The 15,629-nt window shown below is 37.4% G+C and overlaps 1 protein-coding gene across 2 annotated transcripts in view; it reads left to right on the top strand.

Annotated features, from left to right (window-relative positions):
- The first annotated feature begins 5,754 nt into the window (after positions 1 to 5,754).
- Positions 5,755 to 15,629, top strand: part of LOC103476307 (unconventional myosin-VIIa-like) — a 37,883-nt gene continuing 28,008 nt past the window's right edge. For both annotated transcript variants that reach the window (XM_008428549.1, XM_008428548.1), the window contains exons 1-8: positions 5,755 to 6,048; positions 8,294 to 8,392; positions 11,649 to 11,719; positions 13,955 to 14,068; positions 14,243 to 14,395; positions 14,759 to 14,943; positions 15,042 to 15,163; positions 15,287 to 15,429. In XM_008428549.1, the coding sequence (XP_008426771.1) occupies positions 11,702 to 11,719; positions 13,955 to 14,068; positions 14,243 to 14,395; positions 14,759 to 14,943; positions 15,042 to 15,163; positions 15,287 to 15,429 (735 nt within the window). In that variant the 5' untranslated portion in view covers positions 5,755 to 6,048; positions 8,294 to 8,392; positions 11,649 to 11,701. The remainder of the gene's footprint in view (positions 6,049 to 8,293; positions 8,393 to 11,648; positions 11,720 to 13,954; positions 14,069 to 14,242; positions 14,396 to 14,758; positions 14,944 to 15,041; positions 15,164 to 15,286; positions 15,430 to 15,629) is intronic.

Genomic DNA, 15,629 nt, shown 5'->3' with positions numbered 1-15,629 from the left:
TGATGAACTTTGTTTTGGTTTTGTTGACTCAAAAGTGCAGTCTTGAGTTTTATGCACTGCTGGATTTTGTTTCTTTTGTTGTTAGAAGTTAGGAATTAAACTGTAATCTATCATCAATGCATTTCCTTTGAATGTAAGGCTAGACTCTTGTGAGAAACTATCACATCAGTTTTTCTGTTTTGTTTTATCACTGCAGTGGTCATATATGGCGTTACTTAAACTGGTCACTCCAGTTATTGTCAGGGCTCCTCCACAGTGTGGAAATGTCTGGAAAAGTCTAGAAAAGTCTGGAATTCAGGGTTTTCCTGGTCTGAATGGGAAAATTAGAGAATATTTGCATTTATAAAACTTTATTCCCAATTTGTCAGCTGTCCCTTCCTTCCTTCTTTCTTTCCTTCTTCTCTTTCATTATGTTTTTCTTCCTACCGTCCTTCCTTTGTTTCTTTCTTCCTTTCTTCCCCTCTGTTTTTTTCCGTTTCTTATTTACAGCCCACAATATAAATATCATAAGTTCCTGTTGAATCTTGATATTTTAGACAGTGTTATAAATGGTCTGAGGTTTCTGTAGGTTTTAACCTGCTACAGTATTTTAGATTTTCCATGTGAAGGAACCCTGTTTTGTGTACAGCATCCCTATAAACGTGTCGTGCATGACTTATTTTCCAATATGTTCATGGCCTTGTACGGTACTGCTCAACTGTTACTATATCTATTTATTCTTTCTATCTGGATCGTCATGGAAATGCTCGCTTTTGAGGAGTCAGCATGTCGACACCCGATGACCCTCGTCCAGTTCGGATCACATGGAAGGCTTTGAAGCAGCAGCTATGTCTTATTACTGTTATGCTTTCATAAAGCCTCTAGTGTCTGAACATTAGCAGTAGATGTTGACCTCTCTCTAGGTGCTACTTCTCTTCGCTGTGCTCCTTATTGTTTTCAGTCGGACAGGAAGTGGAAGCTGCTCCTTTTCCAGCGTTTGGACCTGTAGAACCAAACGCTGAACGATTGGTTTGGATTTTATTCACAAAGACGAGGATAAAACACAAAAACCCACCAAACTCATTCACAAAGTTCTGCTGAAGTTTTCTGCACTGAACTCACTGAACAGTGTGGCTGACAAGGATTTGCCCCCTTAGAGTTTTTAGATGCTTCTGATCACTAAGCAAATTATAATATCAGACAAAGATCACCTGAGTCCTTACCAGATTCTGTTTTCTTTCCACAAGTCAGATAGTTCTGGCATGCCTGGTTATGTCTTGTTAGATTGACCCAAAATAATTGAGTTAGTCATGATGAAACAAGAGGGAATTATATTTTGAATATTTTTCTTTATTTCAACTTAATTAATGCAAAAAAAATTATTTTTTATTTACTTTTACTTTATATTTGTCTGATATTGACATTTATTTGATAATCTGAAACAGGTAGATATGACAAAAACGAGAAATATTTAAGGAGGTGAATGCTTTTTCACAACACTTTGAACATTGTTAGCATCTCCTTGTTAGTATAATACTGCATTGTCCTCAAAACCAACAGCTAATAACTTCCATAGAGATGGATGAAGAGTGTGTAGTGGGAAATCAGTCGTGCCAAATGTCAAATCGATCTTTATTCACAGAGTTTAGCATCTAATGCACAAAAATGTGTTTATGGAGCAGAACTTGGTAGATTTGATTTAAGTTCCTCTCAAGCGGCCAAGTTCTGCTCTAGTTAAGCCAACTGGTTCAGCTGTTTTCTTGCAGCTCTGTTTTTATTTTTGAACGGAATATTATGTTAAGGTTATCCTGAATGAGAATGATTGTCAGGTGGCAACATAACTGGGTTAAAAAGTAACTGAATATCCTATAAATGCCTCAAATGTAACTGGTTGAAGTTTTGAAAATTAGGCAGCTGAACGTTCAGATTTCTGACTCAATCACAAATATTAAGGAAGCACAAATTAGGACGCCTTAAACATAACCCTGTCTTCTCCCTGTTGCTACCCCTGTTTATGTTGTCTCTCTACATTCAGCCCCCAAATCCCGTAAAATCAGCCAGGACTCATTTGGCTGAGCATTTAATTAGGTAAATGAATTTGTTTCACTGAGGTTAAAGCATCAAAACAAACCAAAGACGTAAAAACAAAAAACCAGAGGCAGTGAACAAGTCGAGCTGGTCTGCAAACCAAGCTAGACAGTTTCTACGCTGTTAATCACAAAAATAAGAATACGCCTTTGAATCTGTTTACTTTCAGAACATCTGATTAATCATCAATGAGTTATTTATAAGATTAAAAACTAATAATGAGCATTTTTGAACCACTAACAGTGTTAATATTCTAGATTTGTGCTCAGGAAGTCGCTACTCCATCCCTGGCTGGTTTTATTTGAATTTTAAATGTAAAGACTAACTAACTAACCAACTAACTAACTAAAAGCAGTCTTGATTTTCTTGAGATAACAGGCTTTTCTCAAGATTTTTATGCAATATTACTCCAAAAGACAAACCAGTTAAAACCACAGATGATTTCCAGTTATATCGGATTCAATTTGGTCAAAATTCAGTTTAAATCAATTCAGCAGGTTCCTTTAAATGGAGTCCAATTCAGTCCAAATGCAATCATCAAAAATGTAGTTGATCATAAGTTTTACGTCTAAGGACACTCGGCCAAGAGGTAAGCATGGGGTGACAGTGGAAAGGAAAAACTGTCTGGCTGGTTGCTGAGAGAACAGAACAACAAGACGGAAAAAACAGAAAGTACACTGGACCAGGTGTACTTTCTATATGGAAGAAAAAGAAGGGAAAACACAAGGTTAAAAGGCAGGAATAGCTCCAATAGTTAGTCTGGTCAGAAATGTTTCAAAGTGTGTAAAATATGTTTTCACTACAAAGTAAGCCTTGTTATCTCGAGAAAATGAGATAATTATCAGCTCATCTTCAGACAATACCATGAATATACATTTCTAAGCCTTTATGCTCTCTCTCCTTCTGTAGCAACTAGGGGTGCACCGATTGCACTTTTCTGGCCAATCAACGATCTTTAAAAAGCCCGACCTGCCCATTCCGATTTTTTTGTTTGAAAAGTCGGTACATATAGCGTCAAAGTCGTTAAGTCTGTGACTGTTGTTAACACTTTAAGGAGACAGAGGCTAATCTTCAGAACGATAAGATCAGTTTTTCATCTCCCAAAATGAAGGAAATTGTGGCTGATTTATTGGTGCACCCCTAGTAGAAACCACAGTCATCATAAGAGTTCCTTCCGGCATATTTCTTTAAGATCATGTGCCACAGCAGTGCCAAATAGACCAGTGGCCTGTTACGTTATGCTGCGTTGTGTCTTATGAACTGTGAGTTTGAAAATTTTTGGTACGAAAATGTTTCTCAAATGTTTTGCTCTCCATTTTGTCCTGCTTTGTTTATTCACTGCAATGCTTCTTTATAATTATTGCATAATATGAACTTTTTTGCCAAAAGTGTTACGGCTTTCACTGTTAACCACACACACACCAACACACACACACACACACACACAAAACCCTCCAGCTACTAAACTAACCAAGCTCGACTGGAGTGTCTGGACCTTGAGTGTGTTTTTTGATAGTTTCTATATTGCTTCAGTCTTCTGCATATATAAGCATTTTCTGCATGGTACTCCAAGGCAGGTTTTTAAATGAAGCCCAAATTCTCTGAACGGTGGTGATTTTTATATGAATCAAAATGCGGCCGTGCATGTAGCAGAAGAAAGACAAAGAAAACGCTTTCAGATCTCCTTGTTTCATCTCGAATCACAGGAACGATGATTTTCCTTCAGAGACAGTTGGCAAACATGATTCGCTGTTGCTACTTTGATAAACATGCTGTGTGTAATTAAATGCCTTTGTTGCACACTTGCATGCATTGAGACAGTATCCAGTTTTCTAAAATTTTGTACGCAGTAATCTGCATTTTGCAGTGTGTATATAAAAGTAGCAGCATTCTGTAGGTGGTTTGATCCTTGTTCTGATGCACATTAATGTCAGTTCTTTATAGTTACAAGTGAATCATCCACTGTTTGTGCTAGTTAATGTGAACTATTAGAGCCTTAAATTATGGCATTTCTTCCACTGAACTGGATGCAGATTTACTCCTTTTTAAAGGAGATTTGAGCAAAATTATTAGTGTAACGTTTTACCTGTTGCACCTTTTTGGAAAATAACGCTAATTCACTTTTTTAGATAAAAATGTAACATCCGTCATGCTTGCCTTGATATGTGATAAAATGGCGACTAGTTGAACTCACTTCCAGGCTTCTGAAGTTGAAATGGATTTTGTTTGGTGACCCTGTTACCCCACCTATGACATTTGATGGTTTCAGCGACTTACATTTTGTGAAGGTGCCAGATAGAAAATAGTCGAGAGGTTGATTCAGACACACTGTGTCTCAACCACATATTGGCTCTGAATTTTTACTTTAAATGCAACCAGTCCATCAAAACTGGTTGCATTTTATTATTTAAGATATACAATTTAAAGACATACAATTTAAAGAAACAATGATGGCCTTTGCATTTCCTCATAAGAGGAACATATGGATCTACTTTACTTTAAAAGAGGTTAATTCTGTAGGGCTTTGATGACTGTGAATCTGCAGATCAGTTCAGTGAAAGGAGGATTCAGAAATTCACATGTTTTTATGATGTAAGCAGGAAAAATGTGATCAATAAAACCGAAAATTGCATCCGTAAGTCGACTTCTGTCCGTTCTAGACTCTAGGATTGATGGATTTAAAAGCCACGTCAGTTTTGTCAGTTTGCCCAGCTCTGCATGTGATCAAGTAGATCAAAATATCAGAGAGAAAACATCTGGTTTCTCCTCTGGACCGTACCCTATTCGATAAACTGAGATTTTTATGAAAAATAAAAGAAAACAAACCTGACGTTGAGTCTCGTCCACTTAAGGAATGAGCTTGTGATTTCTCTTGTATTTTTCTGCCAATGTTTATTGACTGGAGGCTGGAAAACCTACTGCATGGTGACTCTTCTAGGAGATGCTACCGTCTTTGTAACGAGTATCTTTTATCAGTATTTTCTAAGCTTGTTAATTTTATATATCCACTTTAACTTGCGTTCCTGACTGATATGTTTACTGATAGCTATGTACAGGAGAGCCGTGCTGTATGTTCTGTACCGTGTGCTTGTCAGTGCGTTACTTTCAGTGTGAGCTTTGCTTTTCTTTTTCTATTGCGTGTTAGCTGAATCTGGTTTTCGGTTACACTGTGGTTATTTTATAGCTACAATCTAAAATACTTTTTTTTTCTTTTGTATTTAATGTCAACTTGTGGCATGACTTTGAAATAAAACTAGAAAATATATCCTGAATTTGTCGTTTTTGTGTGACAGAAAAACAAACTCCAAAATTCAACATTAAAAAAAAAAATCATCACACATTTGGTCAGGGTAAATATTCCACACCTTTTCAGTCTCCTCCAGTGCACATTTTTCACCCACCGTTGTTTTCTTCCACTCAGTTTTCCTTCAAAATGTTTGCAGTTTCAATTGGGGCCAGTTCAAGACTGCAAAAACACAAAATTGTACCAAGTATTTTTGGTCTCGTCCCTAGTGCTCTAACAAGTTCTCTATTGATATATATTAGTAGCTGAGCATTTTGTTGCACAGCTAAGAGACCTTGTGACCTCTACATCCTCCTCCTCCACCCGGCCCGTCTCTGTTTCTGCCACCAACTGGCTCCACCTCCGAGCTAATCAGGATCAGCGGCCATGAATGAGACCCAGTACAGAGACTCCTGAGATCTCCGCCACTGACCCAGACACCAAGCAGTAACTGGGCCGCAAACGCTGCATTGCCTGTAGGAGTCTGGAGCCACAGCTTCAGCAGCTTTCTGAGGGAGGAAAAACCCTGAGAGAACAAATTTTTTTAAAACTTCATACCTAGAGACTGGAGCAACACAAGTCAATTTAACCTCCACCGTTTTGTGTTTTGTTAAATAATCCTATCATATCAACTGTGGAGCATTTACCAGAACCAGAACAGGAGGAAGGAGCAGAATCCTTACACAAATTGCAGTGAGGTAAGAGTGGCAGGTGAACGTGGGTTAAGAATTAGTCTGCAGCCGGGCCACAGTGCGGCCGCTCGCCTGTAGATTTAGACTAAAGCCTCTTATTGCTCGCTTTGTCCTGGGCCAGCACTTAAGCAGCCGTTATGTGCCTTTAAAGTAACAATCTGTAAAGTGGAACTGCTGTAAGTTTTATCAAACAAATGAGTGTTAGTTTGACACAGTTAATAGGTTGGGCATGTTTTTGTTATAATCAGTCAAAGATCAAAGAATTCATCCAGTGAAACAAGAAGAAGCAGATGAAGCTACTTTGAACAATAAACATTCTTCAGATTCAAACAAAGTTGGAATTAATGTTTAAAATATTTTTGTATTTTTGACACCACGTTTCTTTTAAAAGGAGCTGGTATGTCACCAAGTGTCGCCAAGTTCTGCAAAGGCCAGATATGGACCCATTAATTCAAATCACGTCTTGAATGAAGAAAATTTTTAAATGAGGGATGTCAAACTCTTACAACTTTCAGATGTTCTCCCGATCCAAAATACTTCAATCAAATAACTTGTTACGTAGTTCCTTCAGAGCTGAATGCTGGTGAGGAGATTCATTCATTTGATTAGATGTGTTAGAGCCATAATGCATGAGGACTGGACTTGGTTAATGGATAAACAGCATCCTTAATGTGTAATCAAGTTCTTTAGAGTCCTTCTAATTAACCAATTGTCTGATTATTTGGCAGAGAATTGAAGCAGAGAATTATCAAAAAGATAGATGTTCTGGATACTGGTCCTCAACAGCTGGATCTGAACAACACTATGGTAGACATTTTGGTTTCACTTGTATACGTTTTTACTCCCATAGGTGTGAGATTTTAGGGTACAGCCACATCAGTTCTGTAAAGTCTGTGTTTATTGAACTCCAGTCCGTTTGTCTAGAAGATCCAGTTTGTTTGGGAAGGTGTGAAGGTGAACCAAAAAAAGTGAACTCTGCTCCATCTACAAATCTTGGTTTTGATTTGGTTGAAGTGAACTCTGGTGCAGTTGCAATGAACATGTGAATGCCAAGTGGACCACAGACTGCTCCAAAAGCAGGAAGCAAACCACAGTACAGGGCATTCTGGTTAGATACAACCAAAACAAACATCTGAGTATGGGACTAGTGGGAGAAATGACTGGTTGTCTTTACAAAAACCAAAAGAAAAATCCTGCCATCACTAAAATCTGACACCACTCCTTTATTGTTTACATTTTGTGAATAGGGAAATTGTGCCTTTATCAGAGGTTTGCGTGTCGTTTCCTTTAGTGGTTCTTGGTGCAACGCCAACACAGGCGAGGAGGTGAACAGGTTTTTCAAAGGGTTTGGTTGGTTTGACATAGTGCAGTGTAAAAGAGAACCACAGCAGCTGAAAGAGAACCACAGCAGTGTGAAAGAGAACCACAGCAACTGAAACTGTAATAAATGTTGGTCTCCAATCGAATTGAGCCTACAATGCTACACGGGGTGAAAACAATCTTAGTCTTGATGTTTTTGGTAGGGATGTAAGTGTAACATGTTAATTTCAATCAATTAATTACATAGATTTTATATGTTACAATTTTTATTGCAATTAATTGTGTGTGTTTTTTAACCAACAAAAGTCCTAAACTGGAACCTGCGTGTTTCTAGTACGACCATAAATCTGACGCACAAGTGACATCCACAACAGCAATGGATGACAAAGCCTCAAAAAATGATCTGATGGGATTTTGAAAAAGACTATTGTTGTGTTCAAGTTGTGCTAAAAGGAGTTAGCCTTGTAGCTAAATTATTTCAGCCTAAAAAAGCATCTCAGTACTAAACATGTGGCGTCACCACAGACGTCCCTAATGCTAATGTCAATGTCCACAGCCCACATTTCTAAAGAAGCCCCATCAACGATCAGGCCTTCCTGAAACTTACAGACTCTGCAATTAACTTGTTTAAAAACTTCAATTGAGTCCCACTGCTAGTTTTTAGAAATGTAACTGTGAATAAAAGCTCCTGTTTCACACAGCTTACATCACCATGGTGATTGGAGGTGCAGATGTAAAGCATGTAAGCCTCCTCTGAGGTCATGTAAAGCTCTTTAACCCTAAGAACTGCAGCTGTTCAAAATGTAATTAAGGTTAACTGCTTTGCTTAATGCTGGATCATTTTCCTGTTTATGTTTTGTAACATTTGTATTTATTTGTACATTAGAGAAGAAAGCACCTACATTTCTCAACTCGTCTCATATTCTTTCAGATACTGAACCTCGGCAATCTTGATGGAGGCGAGTCTCCCAGAGGTTCTTGGCCAATGATGAAAGTGTCCCACCTAGCGGTGCCTCTGAATCCCTGCCATGTGAGTGATACGTGTGAAGAGCACATACTTGTTAGAATAACAATGCAGACCACAGACAGATTAACAGCCAGGAGCTTTAACGAGCCTCTGTGTGTAAATCTTCCAGCAGGTTGATTTTGAGTCTTGTGAGTTGTGAAGATTAACTAGTTTGTAGTTGTTTTAAAAGCCTTAAAATTCTTTTTTTTTATGGAAATCTGTAATAATCAGATGCATCTTCAGTCCAAGTATTAATTAAACATTTAAAACAGCAACTGAATAATTGAGATTGAGCTCACTGTGGAATACTGGCCCCAGCTCAAATGAAGCACACACACCTCCAAACTGCAGAGGCCTAATTGTGCAGCAAATTTCCAGGTTGCTGTTTAAATGTAAAATCAAAAAGTCGTGAGGTTGTTTAGTAATGAAGAGTAGGAGGACTAAAAAGCAGCTTTATGATTTCCTTTAAGGCTACGTCCACACAGCAATTTCTGATGTTCAATTAAAATTTTTTGATGGAATCCAATTTTTTAGATGGTCATTCATGCTAGTATTAAATTTTACTGCAGTCAGAGATCTGTGTGACCGGTTTAGGACCCCAAAAGCAACCCGCATGCACAGAAAAATGACATAGATATCACACAGCAGCGAAATGTTTAGGAGAGTAATGGTGGACACTGCCGTCTATGGATTAGTTTTAAAGTTGTTGAAAGTTGTTGAGGCCTGTGAGCCCACATTATTGTTACAAGATCATAACAAGACAAAGAAAGCAACAAAAAAAAAGTGATTAATTACGTTAAAAAGAGTCCCGACCCCAGTCCTAATGTTTTGGCCCCACCCTGTGTTTCTTATTTATTGAAGTTTTGTGTCCGTGGTGAATCCTGGAGGTTATCATCCTGGTTATTTCTAAATATTGTGAGGACTAAATCACTCATCTAGATCTGCTTAAGAACGTTTTAATTCAGGAGCAATGTGACATTTTATTCCAGATTTCTGATGGGGGTTTTTTATTCACATTGTCAGCTTTGTTTTTGTTTGTTTTTAGTGATCAGTTTAGATGTTTTCTAAAGGGGCATTAACCTTCAGAAAAACCTGTATAAGAATTTTGAAAAGTATTTGTCATTCCCTCCACTTTGCAGCAATGTGTCAGTCACATCCGTTCCCCTCGAGGTTTAAAGATGTGGAAAAATACCTAGGGATATGAATACTTTGATGTATTTAGTACTTAGATGAAAAACGTAAACATGAAAGCTTCCAGTTTGATCTGGGTGTTCTGCATTGAGGCATTATCAGTTAATCTGGTAGAGCCTTTCCTGTTGGATGGTAATTGGTCTAATTGAAGTTGTGGTTAAAGGTCAAAGGAGAATCAGATCCATATGTCTGTGTTGGAGACTGAGGATAAATTGGCTCCCTGCAGTTCAGGATAAGACGCTCTGTCTTAACATACACTAATTATTCATTGCAGCTAAACAGAAGCAGCTCCTTCATACTTCTAATTTAACAAAAAAATAATAATGATGAAACATTTAGAAATGTTGGTTAAACCTTCAGAGTTGGTACGGTGCTTGAAATCCTTGAATTCCAGTTAGGTGTTTTCAAGGTTTGGAAAGTACTTAATTTCAAAATCAAGTTCTGGGACATGCTTGATATTCAAATTGAACAGTTTTGTTATAAGGTTTGATTAAAAGCCAAAATTTTCAACTGTTACTTACAGTTCAAGCCAGATATTTTTATACAGACACATTTTTTTTCTCACTGTCTGACGTTAAATTAGACTAAACTTTTCCTGTTTTAGGTCAGTTAGAATTACCAAAATTATTTCTACTTGCTAACTTTTCTAACTTTCTTTGTGTATTGTGTTTTAAGCGTTTAATTTGAGCAGGAAAGTATTTTGCTGTAACATGATTTATTTGGATTGTTTTATTCTAATGAATATTATTCATAATGTCTCAATGACTTTTTGATCTGTGTAATTAAAATAAAGTTTGTCTTATATTTTACACGTTAAAGTTATAGAAACTGGGGGATTTTTGTCAACTCTGTTGTTTTTTCTTGGAACAGTCAGGTGTATAAGATGTGAGAGAGACATTTCAAAACAAAATATTTTTTATATTTTAATGTATCTTTTTCCATGCTGTAGAGTATATAATACTATATTATTAATAACATATAATATTTAATTGAAACTTGTTTTTAGTTTTTTTTTTTTTTTCCGACAAAGTGCAGCACTTTAAAAGTTTTAAAACTTACCTTAAAAATGCTGGAAAAGTGTTTCCTTGATACTTAAAGTTTAGTGAAAATCTGTTTTCTCTGATTAATTTCAACAGTTACTCCAAATATGGTTTGATTTAAGAGATTCTTAAAATTACTATATTATTTTATTCCAGCTCCAAACTTGAATTTTCCTGCAGACTAGTGTTGCAAACACAGAAACTGAAGTCATTACACTGCAGAAGGTGACAGGATAGTGCTTGTATCTATTTAGTTATTGAAATTTACTTTGGGGGCGTTTGGCCGTATGCTACTTCAACGTTATTGCAAACAAAGGGAACAAAAGAAGGACGATTCAGGAGGTGGGGGGGGGCAATAAGTGATTCAGCAGTCATAGCTGCAACAACTGTGGCTGGTACTTAAACCATAGGATTAGCCCCAGGAATCTGAGTAAGCCTTTAACAGTCTCCCGTACTGGTTTGTTGTTTCCAGTTGAGCCGTGCAGCTGGTAGCAGCCATGCGCGGCCATACTTCTGCCAGCATTAAATGCTTTCTGAACATCTTTCACCCAACTTGATCTGCTTTTCACTGCTTTTCAGGCTGAACATTTTCAGAGGTTTTATTGTTTAATAAGCCATTTCAATCTCACCTATTAATCAATCAGGCATTGAAAGGCTTCAAAACCTAAAGCCCTAATCTCACCACTATCCAAGTCCATTCACTATATTTTGGTGATCAAGTTGGCACTTTGCTTTGTTGAAAATAAATCTAAAAATAGAGATCACCAAAGAAGTCCTACAGGTTGAGGATCAGATAAACATCTTGTACTCCCACGAATGTGTAAAAATAAGGTTGAGACCTGAGAAAATGCTTGACTAGTTTGTTTAAAAATCTAACAAAAACATGACAACATAAAGAAAAAATATCTAGAGTCAGAAATGAAATTTTTGATAATTAAAATAATAAGGTTTTATTAAAAAAATATTCAATTTGTTTCTTAGCAGTGCAGCATTGGTTTAAATATGTTGTCTAAGTTGTTTGAGATCTTTTTTGTTGTTTATTTTTACAGGTCTCCCTCACACGGTGACTTCTGATGTCCTCGGGGAAACTCAGACCTGAACCATGGTCATTCTGCAGCAGGTAGGAACGAGCTGGTTGCATGTTTTTGTTTCTTCTGTTGTATTTCTGCATCGTCGCTGTTCTCCTGATGTCTTATCAGTTTAACAACGGCCACATTTATTCACCTGTGCTGTAAAATAGAGTTTAAATGAAAAACAGACCAGTTTATGAGGATAAGCAACTTTGAGAGGTCATATTATGTAAGAAACCAAAACTATTTTCTTGTTGACTGAAATTGTATTTTCAAGGCAGTAGGTAGACTTTCATTTTCAAGTTAAAATACCTTCAAATGTTTTACAGTGTAAGGATCAGTTTGAAAAAGACTTCAGGATTTTCTCTCCCCATCACAGAGAAATTTTCTTAATGTTTTTTACTTCTAAAATGTCCCACTTGGTTACATTGGTTAAAATAAGCATTAAAAATCTCATAAATTACTGACATCCAGAATGTAGGGCTGGACAGCCTAATTTCCTCTTTCGGTTGTCATGGAAATATGCAGATTTTATGCAAATTAAACATAGAATATTAAAGTAGAGGTGAAGACCTGATGACACCATCAGGAATTAATTATATTCAGCTGAACTTAAACATGCAGAAATTTGTATTGGACTCCAGAGCTGTCCCAAGTGGATTTTAAACAGACGAGTCAGACTTAGTTCATATTTATACAGGTTTTAGTTCTGTAAAACTTAACAGCCAGTCAATAAAACATAATTATTGTGAATTTTCCTTTTAACTTATGTAATTCACTACCTAATGCTGGACAAAATCCCGACTGCTAGTGACCCAAACGCCAGACCGTTACGATGCTAGTCACATTATATGTAAAGAGATCAGGTGATGTGCATTTAAAGTGGCATTAAAAAGGTTTTGGCGTGTGCAGGGGTTAAGCACAACCCACATACGGAGGCCTTAGTCCTTGATGCGGCCGTCGCAGATTCAATTCCTGGCCTGGTGACCTTTGCCACATGTCTTCCACATGTCTCTCATTACCCACTTTCCTGTCAATTAACTATCAAATAAAGGCCACAAGAGCCAAAAAAAAGCCTTATATAAAGGTCTTAAAAAGCCTTAAATTTGATTTGCTGCAAAGTGAAGATGCCTTGTTACAAATGTGCATCAAATATTAATGGATTATTTCCCTGTTTTCAAATTCACCAAAGTTTGCAAAGGTAAATTTACCTGTAAAACAGAGCAGATTATTGTTTTTTTCTGAACTTCACTAGAAATTGGTTAAATCATCTGTTTGTTCTAAAATTAAACTCTGTTACGTCTCTTCCTAATGGCCCATTGTGACCCATTTGGCCTGAAGTTAAGCCTTTTTCAAACTAAATCCTCCCATTCAGTCAGCTGGCAGCAGAAAAATTTGGTAATTCTGATACTTCCTGCTTATTCAACCAGCAGATCCAAACAGAAACAACAGGTTACATGACAACAAACCCACATTAGGCTGATCTTTAAAATGTTTTTCTCTGGATTCACCTTCACCTTTAGACACTAGCTGTCCTCAGTGTTCCTCTCTGGGCTTCAGATTGAATTTTTACCTTAGTAGTTATATAATTATGTGGATTTATTCCCTCAATATTATACTATTACATTAAAATGATTGACAGCAGTGTTTTTTCACAACAATATCTCCTTCTAAGATGTTCTTTGTCATTTGATCCAGCGTTTTTGGAGACCAGATTTATCAACTCTGAAACTGAGTCCTAGAGTGGATAAATTTCAACATGGTGGTTTCATAAATGAATACTGTGTACATATTAAAATTAACAGTATGTACATTTATGTGTGCATGCAGCCAAGGTTTTGCCATGTAACTGATTCTGTGCTTTTAGTTTTCCTATTCTTTCAACTTGTCCAACTTTGTTGAATGTTGTTTGTCAAAATAAACTAATTAAAGCCTCTCTTCTATTTCTGAATATTAATTGGATACATTTTGTTTAATTTTTTTAAAGTGAAATTATTGTCACAGAAACCAAAAAATGAAGTTAGAGCAGTTTTATGGATGTAATTCACCACATAATCATCTAGCTTCGCTGCATTTGGCACTAACTGGAAGACATCTGACAGTTCCAGATGCCTGTAAAAGTAGTATAAATACTTCTCTGTGCTACTTTTAAGGCACATACACCAGAGAGTACGACAAACATATTTTTCAGAAAACATTTTTAGTTTTAATAGTAATTATTCTTATGTTCTTTTTCTCCTGCTGCCTAAAATCTTAACATACATGCCTTGTTCTTTTTGATGCAGGGGGACTATGTGTGGTTGGACCTTAAGACAGGCCGGGAGTTTGACGTCCCCGTTGGAGCTGTGGTGAAACTCTGTGACTCTGGACAGATCCAGGTTCTGGATGATGAAGGCCGGGTGAGTCCTCGACCCAGCAGGAGGATAAATCTGTGAGACCTATTCGGCTCACTCTACTAGTTCATTAAAATTGTTAATTCAAAATTCTATAAATTAATTAATAGCAATTAAACACAGTAAATAAATGACGATTAGTTTAGTTTATTTATTCCCTATTTTCCCTTCCCTGTGCAGGAACACTGGATTTTTCCCCAGAATGCCACCAACATCAAGCCGATGCACCCGACCTCCATCCACGGCGTCGAGGACATGATCCGCCTGGGCGACCTCAACGAAGCCGGCATTCTCCGCAACCTGCTCATCCGCTACAACGAACACGTCATCTACGTTAGTGACATGTCAAGTTCACAACAAAAACATTTGCGGTGTCCTGCAGTTTCATAGACTTCTGAAACACTAGCTATGCTTCCATCAACCATATAATTACCCAAATTGGAATTACAAAAATAAATTTGCTTAATGGAAACATAATAATTGAAAAAAAAAAAATCACGTTTTTCGATTCCAAGTTTTTGCACTACCATGAGTTAATTTTTCAGATGCAACGAAATTAGCATTAGTGTAAACTCAGATGTCAGAATCTCAAAGACATAAGGATATGCTAAAAGTATGACAAAAACATACTTTTTTTGTATATCTAGATCTTCTAACTTTTTATTTTACCTTATTTTTTTCTGTGCCCCCTCCCAGACGTACACTGGCTCGATCCTGGTGGCAGTGAATCCCTATCAACTGCTTCCCATCTACACTCCAGACCAGATCCGCCTCTACACCAACAGGAAGATCGGAGAGATGCCGCCGCACATATTCGCCATTGCAGACAACTGCTACTTCAACATGCAGAGGAACAACAAGGACCAGTGCTGCATCATCAGGTGTGACTTTGTTCCCTCCTGAAGAGGGAACAAGCAACTCACTCTCTTCTTCTTTTTTTTTATGTATATATATTTTTTTATTTGGTTTTGTCTGACAGTGGTGAATCTGGAGCCGGGAAAACCGAAAGCACAAAGCTGATTCTTCAGTTCCTGGCGGCCATCAGCGGTCAGCATTCCTGGATAGAGCAGCAAGTCTTGGAGGCCACACCCATCCTTGAAGGTCAGCATCAGTCACCATCCACAAAGTATATGTTTGTCCACTTTATAAACAAGCAGGAAGAAATTAATGCACCCTTTTATGCTTTCTTCATCATCTCCTGTTCTGATTTGTTTAACTGTTCAGCTTTTGGAAATGCCAAGACGATCCGCAACGACAACTCCAGTCGCTTTGGGAAGTATATAGACATCCATTTCAACAAACGGGGCGCCATCGAAGGGGCCAAGATAGAGCAGTACCTGCTGGAGAAATCTCGAGTGTGTCGACAGGTCAGATGATTCTGCTCAGATTTACTCCAGAACAGTTTTAGCTGAAATTAAATTGTATTCTGATCTGATTTGTTCTTCTGTACTACTGGAATCTTCTATAAACATAGGAAATATTTTCTGAAGAATATAGTTAAATAAAAAATGAGGGTGAGAAGCTCGGTCATCCGGGAGGGACTCAGAGTAGAGCCGCTGCTCCTCCA

This window comes from Poecilia reticulata, linkage group LG14, assembly GCF_000633615.1.
Source record: "Poecilia reticulata strain Guanapo linkage group LG14, Guppy_female_1.0+MT, whole genome shotgun sequence".
Lineage (NCBI taxonomy): Eukaryota > Metazoa > Chordata > Actinopteri > Cyprinodontiformes > Poeciliidae > Poecilia > Poecilia reticulata.
This window is presented reverse-complemented; position numbering and strand designations above follow the sequence as displayed.